Here is a 7,418-nt window from a genome sequence, read left to right as displayed (position 1 = left end):
TAGTTCATTCGTTTCACAGATATGACATAGTGTTTCATTATGAGACTGTAGCATATTTTATCTTTTTTTCCCATTGTTGAATGTTCGTTTCCTTTTTTGTTGCCTGTGTTTGATTTTTGTTTTATATTATTTTTTGCTATTATGAATGGTGCTACTGTAATTTTTTGGTACTTCTCTCATGCACATGTGCAGAAGTTTCTCCAAGAAGTGGAATTTCTGGGTCTATTGAAATGCAGATATCCAACTTAAGATAGTAATGCAAATTATTTTCGAAAGTGGTTTTTACCATATTACATTCTTACACTCTCAGTGATATATAAGAGACCCAAATAATTCACAAGTTCTTCAGCTGGTATAATTTTTTTGGGAAGTGATTTGATAACTTGTAAGTGAAGCCTTAAAATTGCATGGTTTTTGGCCCATCTTTCTCTTCTTAAGGAAATGATCTCTTAACATCTTTACATGTTAGTCTTCAAGTTTACATGTTCTCTGTAGCCATGCTACCCTCTGTGGTGGTCTCATCCAGTTTCCTGTTTTGGACACCTTCTCTTTGCTGATGATACTCAGATATCTATCTTGAATTCACACCTCTTTTCTGGAGCTCCAAACCCGTGTATCCCACCACCTTGATGTCCAACAAATAGCTCAGATTTAACATGTCTAAAATGTCAATTGCCTCTTTTTCGTTTTACCCTCTCCAAATCTGCTTACCACCCCCAATCTCAGTTGATTGATGTTCCTTCAGAAATCCTGGAATCATCATTGACTGCTCCTTTTCTCTCATAGCCCATTGCCTGGTCTGTCCACAAAAATGCGTTCCTTCCACTTTCGAAATATATTTAGACTTCTGCTTCTGGTCGTGATAGAGGAATGGATACTGGGTTTGCCCTCTTGCTGAAAACAACTATAAAATTGATGGAGTATGTGAAACATCTGTGTGAAAGCATTGGAAAACAGGCAGTGCAGGAATACAATCCCTGAGAGATGGGAAGCACACACAGTGTTTACCCATTTCTGTGACTGGGGACAATTTCCCGACACAGCACNATATATATATATATAAATTAATATACTGCCGTCAAAAACAATAACAAGCTACTTTGTTGCAAGTTCTCAACATCCCTATTTCTGTTTCCATATCAAGAAAGCTGCCTGTGTATACCTGCAGGCTGCCTGTCCATCAGTGTGAATTCCTAGGATTTGGGTTATGGCAGAGAGCCTGGGACGGACTCCTTTACAGACGTCATGTCAGAGCATGCATCCTCTGATTTGGAATGTCCTTTGGTGTTCGATAGTATATATAGCTAATATAAAGAATATGAAAATAAGTAACAGAAAGACAGTGAAAGGAACTACTATTTGAGTGCCTGCCTATTCCTGTTACACATTGAACAGATTATTTGCTTACATTATGTAACCTCATCCCACAACAACTCAGTGAGATGGGTTTCATTCCCATTTACGGAGAGGTTAGTGAAGCTCAGAAAGGCCAAGTACCTTGACTGTGGTCTGTCAGAGAAAAATCAGAGCCGGTCAGCGGTTACAGCAGTAAAAGCAGATTTCCTTCAGGATCTATTATTGCAATAGAGGAAAGGAGACCGCAGGGTAGAACTGGGCTCAGTTCTGAATATGGCACAGACAAGTGGGGAATTACAGCCAAGGAGCGGGTGTGGGAGTCATGGATGGGTAACCACTAAGAGGAAACATCAGAAATAACGGTCAAGGGATGAGTCTGGTGAAACAGACCTAGCAGGATTGTTGCTGAAAGCAGGCCTGCCAGATCAAATATCGCTTGGGCGATGGTGGCGGAAGAAGAATTGGATCTGATATGGAGGATGGGGCGTTCTTGCTAAACTCACTTCGGAGATTTTTGCTACAGCTGGGCCGTACAGGCCCTACAAGGATGCACCCTGAAAGTCGAGTCCTATAGGGCTTCGAAGAACCCGGCTAGAGTTGGGTTTGAGGAGCAAGTCTGTGTCAGATGTTAAAACCAGCAAGACACCGAGCTGGCACTGAGACTCAGGCCTGTCTGACCCCATGGCTTGTGTGGTTTTTTCACCAGTGCTCCTTGCCACCTGGAAGCTTCTAAGGGGTCTGTGCCTTGGCAGCCGATGGGAGGGCAAAGAAGTTAGGTGCCCCAGGTGCCTCCACAGAGTTCCCAGGTTTTCTACAAGGTATAAGGACACCTTAAAGTTTCATCTCTCTGTTGACCTCTTTTGGAGTGTCAGTTACAGGCTAAGGTTCTTGTCAGGAAGCAACCGATCCAGTGCCTGAGCAAAAAGGCTACACTTACCTTCTGAACTTTTACAGAAAAAAACTTTAGAAATCCTAGCAAACATCTTCATATTTTAAACCGTTATGTATTTTAATGTTTATGACCTGGCAGGATTTAAACTCTGAGATTGAGTGGATTATGAAAACTACCCATTTCTTTTTCTCAAGTGCCTCGCTTGTGTTTCTGACCTATTTGGCTTATTCGTAGCCTTAAGTGAACATTTTCTTTTGTAATAAAAAGAAAACACATATACACACACTCATTTTTGTAGCTTTTCCAGTGACATCAGGAAAATGTCTGCCAGGAATGCTTATTTGCCAACTAATAATAATAAAAAAAAACAGTGACTCTTCCTTTAATCATTTTCTGTAGGTCATTTAGAAGGCATTAGTACCAGATTTGTTTCCCCAGTGCAAATGCTTTTCAGAGCAGAGAGCAGCTGTCAAGCCTGTTTGGTTATCAACGGGATGTCCGTCCCTGATTTTCCAGTCTGTGAAGATTTAATGGCTTGATCATAAATTCCATTTTAGGCATTGGGTGGGTGGGGGGTAGCATGGGGAGGGAGAGTGGCTTTTCTAATGCTAAAAAGGTGTACCATACGCACATGTATACATTTTTGTGAGGTATTTGTGACTGTCGAGGTTGTGTCTGTCCCTTCTCACAAAATACTAAATTCATTTTTTTAAAGGACAGATACTGCTTTCTAAGACCCGTTTCATGAAAGTAAGATGTACTTTAGAACGTGGATAAGTACAACTAACAGCTATATCCTGGTTTAAGACATTTGAATGAGAATTGCCAGTTGAATTTTGGAGAGAACACATCATTGGAGGTAGGAAGTTTTCTTTGCCATGGAAGTTACCCATGAACACCATGGTAAGTGAGTCCTTCACAGAGACTGATTCTGTGTACGTGAGCAGGTGCCCTTACACAGGGATGGTAGAAGCATATGGGAGTCCCCTTCATCCTCAGGGAATATGTATCAAGACCCCCAGTGAATGCCTGAAACCATAGATAGCACCAAGAGCTATAGCCGCTATGTTTTTTTCCTGTACATACTTAACCTTTTCACTTCAAGGAAGTACTTTATGGCTTCTCTTTGTCATATCCAAATTGTCAGCCTCCCCACTCTTAACGCTTTGGGGCCATCATTAAGTAAAATAATTAATTTTACTTAATTACATGAACACCAGCACTGCCACACCACGACAGTCGATCTGGTAACTAGGAGGCTACTAAGTGACTAACGGTGGGGAGCATGTGAAGTGTGTGCAGATGCTGGAAAAAGGAGTGATTCATGTCCTGGGAGGGCACGAAATTTTATCACGCCAGTCAGCGCGCAATTTAAAACTTATGAATTTTTTATTTCTGGAATTTTCCATTGAATATTTTCAGAACTTGGTTGACCATGAGTAACTGAAACCATGGAAAACAAAACCGCGGATAAAGGGGGACTCCTGTATTGCCAGCTGGATGCCAGGACGTTTGTTTCATTAGTCCATGCTTTACATCAGCATCTGTCTGGAGCAGTAAATAGGATGTCCCTTAGGATATCAACCTGTTCCTCCCTGTAACACTTGCCAGCAACCTAAAGGGACATTTTTTCTTGAGATCTGAGCCTAATTATAGGAGCCATAGATTCCAAAGTTTTAATTGTAATTAATTGTAACCTTTGACCCTTTCTGAGGTCTTTGGTAATTTTGTCTTCTAACCATTTATTTTATTCATGTTTCTAGAATAGTGCAACATAGGCTCACAATCTCTTATCCAAAATCTTTGGAGTTATATATTATTTAATTTTCTTGGTGGGTCTGAGACATAAGGAACATTAAAATTTCTTAGCATAGTGAATGATTTTTCATACTAAATGGGATCAGTAAAATCCATAAATAACTTCATGTCAATTTTGATCAGGTTTTGATACTAAACTAGTTTAAAAACTAGATTTTTGGAGGTTTTTAATTTCAGATGGGTGTGTTAACTAATCTTACTGTGATACTCATTTCACAGAAAAAAAGTACATATCAAATCATCGCATTTCATACCTTAGATTTACAGACTGTTATTTGTCAATTATATCTCAATAAAGCTGGGAGAAAAATTGGATTTCAGATTTTTGGATAAGCAATTTTGGGTCAGTACCACAAAAGCATTTTAAATCTGTTGATTTATTTTGAAAGTAATTTTTGGGGTCTTTATGGTCTGATATTGTATATACTTTAAGTTTATGTGTCTTCAGAACTGAAATGACTAATTTAATTCAGACATATTAGATTTTACAGGTGTTTTTTTTTTNTTTATATCTGTTCCTGTATCTGTCTCTATCTGACAACCATAAGGTCTTACTGTTTTCAGTCCTAATCCAATACCACAAAGTATGTTCTAGACTTTTCTCCTTTCTGTGTTTATGCCTTCCATCTATGCAGCGGTTCTCAACCTGTGGGTCGCGATCTCTTTGGGGATCGAACGACCCTTTCACAGGGGTCGCCGGGTACTCGTACATGGGTGTGTCTGCATGTGGGCCTGGAGACGTATAGAGGAGCGGTGTCTCAGTTCCTAAGACCTTCGAAAATACGAAAATACGTGTTTTCCGATGGTCTTAGGCGACCCCTGTGAAAGGTTGAGAACCGCTGATCTACAGTGAGAATCCTGGCTCCGCTTGTCCTCAGTATATTTACTTATGTGCTCTGCCTCCCCATGTGGAAGGGCTATCGGTGCTGCTAAACTGTAATCCAAAATCCCGACCTGGCTTCACAAAGCAACGCAGGGTTCCAGTCAAGCAAAATAATCAGTATAAATAAGCATATTTGGATAGTAAGTAAATTTTTTGAACAACAAATTACTCTACCTTACTGTTCTTGTAATAAAGAAGTGTCTTGGGTCCTATGGAGGGATTTACCTGATAGATAATGAAGGCATAGGCCAACAGTTTATATCCATGTACGCAGCTGGACCGAGACGTTAGGACCAGAAAGTCTGTTATTCTCAAGTTTCCCGTTAATGCAGAAAGTAATTGTTACAAACCCATCACTGTTCTATTACACATCCTCAGGCATGTAAGATTTGTAAAGTCAAAGTATATTAGAAGTATAGGTCATGTTGCTATGGAGTGAATGGTCAAAGTTGTCCATGTTTTTCTGATTCTGAGAACGGATGTTTGATTAATGCTAAGCATCAAGCTTCAAGAATTGTTTACCCTTTGCAATGTTGTCAGAAACGTGCTACTATTAACTCTGGGAATTGTCTTTTCAGACGCTGTCTTCGCATTTCAGTTACGCAACCCAGTGCACAATGGACATGCTCTATTAATGCAGGATACCCATAAGCAACTTCTAGAGAGGGGCTACCGGCGCCCTGTGCTTCTCCTTCACCCGCTTGGGGGCTGGACCAAGGATGATGATGTCCCTTTGATGTGGCGTATGAAGCAGCATGCTGCAGTGCTGGAGGAGGGCGTCCTGAATCCTGAAACAACAGTCGTGGCCATCTTCCCATCTCCCATGATGTATGCTGGACCAACTGAGGTAGACGGCTTTCCAGATTTTCCCTGCAGCAGTGCTGAAACTACTCTTACTAACACAGCTAGTGTCAACAACAGATCTGCCTGTTGATTTTGCTCTGATCTGTAGGTCTGTTGCAGACATCAGGTGTGTCCAGAGTACGCTCCTTCTCTGTCCCGGATGTTCTCTAGGGGTGCCTCCCTCCACCCGGCAGCCTTGGGAAAGGCCAGGCAGGGGCACGCTTCTCTTGCTCTTATTGCAACTCTTGGTCCCAGGTGTGTGGGAAAAGCTCTCTGCAGGCAGAGGGCTCGGTGGGCTTGGGCAGGTATGACACGGGTGCTCTGTAACTGCTGGCCATGTTACAGACACAGCTCTGACGACGTGGGCCTTAGCCCTGTAACAAAGTCCTAAGTCACTCTTCCCAGGGGACAGATTTGGTCTGATTTTTTTTTTTTTTCTTCTGAAATTTGGAAGGGCCAATGGTATTTCAGTAAGAAGAAAAGTGTAGTGTCTTAAAAAACAAAGCTTTTCGGATTGGAGCATAATAGAGTCCGGAAGTTAAATTGCTTCTTGATATTGGGTGGGGAGAGGCGTGTCCTGCAGCTCTACTTAGAGGGGTCAAAAGGGATATTTTGAGTTCTTTTAGAACCATACATAAATAGGACCTAATTAGGTTTTTATTTCAAGGCAGAGTAGGTTTTCAAAAAATATTTGTTGAATGAATGAATGAATCAATGAATGACCCAGAAAACAGTGTGTGAGAAATGGCTAGCCAGCTTCTCGTTGAGTTCCAGGTTAAGAACAGACGGCACGTTGTTACCGCGTTCTTTTTCACCCCCACCTTTCAGGGAGATGGATTTACTGAGATTCATCTGGGGGACAAACCCTTTTAGAAAGGATTAAATAATGTAGTTTTATATACTCTATGATGTCTTCCTCCAAAAAAAAAGTTTAAAAGGAAAGCCAAGCATGTTTGGCTATTTTTTGGGAGCTAGCCTAAAACCTTTTATTTGGAGCTAAGTTGTGGGGTTATAGACTCTCTTACCTCTTTATCCAAGAAAAACAGGCAAACAAAATAGTCACAACATGCTGAAAGGTTGAAATGGGTTTGACTCTTCTCTTGGATCCAGGGAATAATGCGTTAGAACTTCCATGTTAGGTAACACTACTTGTATTCTTCCCTCTTGGTTGGTATAAAATGTTGATAAGTATTGGGCAGTGGTAGCCCTATGAGTGTCCTTTTTACCTCTCAAAGAGGAACTAAATTGTTTTGGAAATAAAATAACAATTTTATTACAATAGTTCTCCAACTTATCCTTCGGTGCTGTCTTCCTCTCCTACTACTACTTCTCCCCCTCCCCCATCATCATCTTAAGGGAATCATTTGGTCGGAAGTTCTCCAAAATTATAGGATGAACGGCTTTCAATGGGAAATGACCCAAGTGAGTTTAGCATCAGGAATGGGTTTATGATCAATAACCTCATTAAGAGCCATCAAGGAAAGGAAAGGAATTTACCTTCCCTATTTAGGGCATGTTTTGTCCTCTTCGTGTTTCTTATTCCTTGAAAGGGGAAGAGATATGACATTTTATTAAAGACATAAACTAAAGACTGCTGTTTAAAAGGTGGCAGTGAGGGGATAGATA

General features: G+C 40.9%; 1 protein-coding gene across 1 annotated transcript in view; it reads left to right on the top strand.

Moving 5' to 3' along the window:
- The window catches only part of PAPSS1 (3'-phosphoadenosine 5'-phosphosulfate synthase 1), a 135,970-nt gene that overhangs the window by 82,063 nt on the left and 46,489 nt on the right, over window positions 1-7,418 (top strand). Inside the window, exon 7 of the mRNA XM_019635990.1 lies at window positions 5,528-5,796. Within this exon, the coding sequence (XP_019491535.1) occupies window positions 5,528-5,796 (269 nt within the window). The remainder of the gene's footprint in view (window positions 1-5,527; window positions 5,797-7,418) is intronic.

The sequence above is a fragment of the Hipposideros armiger genome, unplaced genomic scaffold, assembly GCF_001890085.2.
Source record: "Hipposideros armiger isolate ML-2016 unplaced genomic scaffold, ASM189008v1 scaffold_26, whole genome shotgun sequence".
In the NCBI taxonomy this organism is placed as follows: Eukaryota; Metazoa; Chordata; class Mammalia; order Chiroptera; family Hipposideridae; genus Hipposideros; species Hipposideros armiger.
The sequence above is the reverse complement of the archived record's forward strand: the minus strand, read 5'-3'. Positions and strand labels throughout refer to the sequence as shown.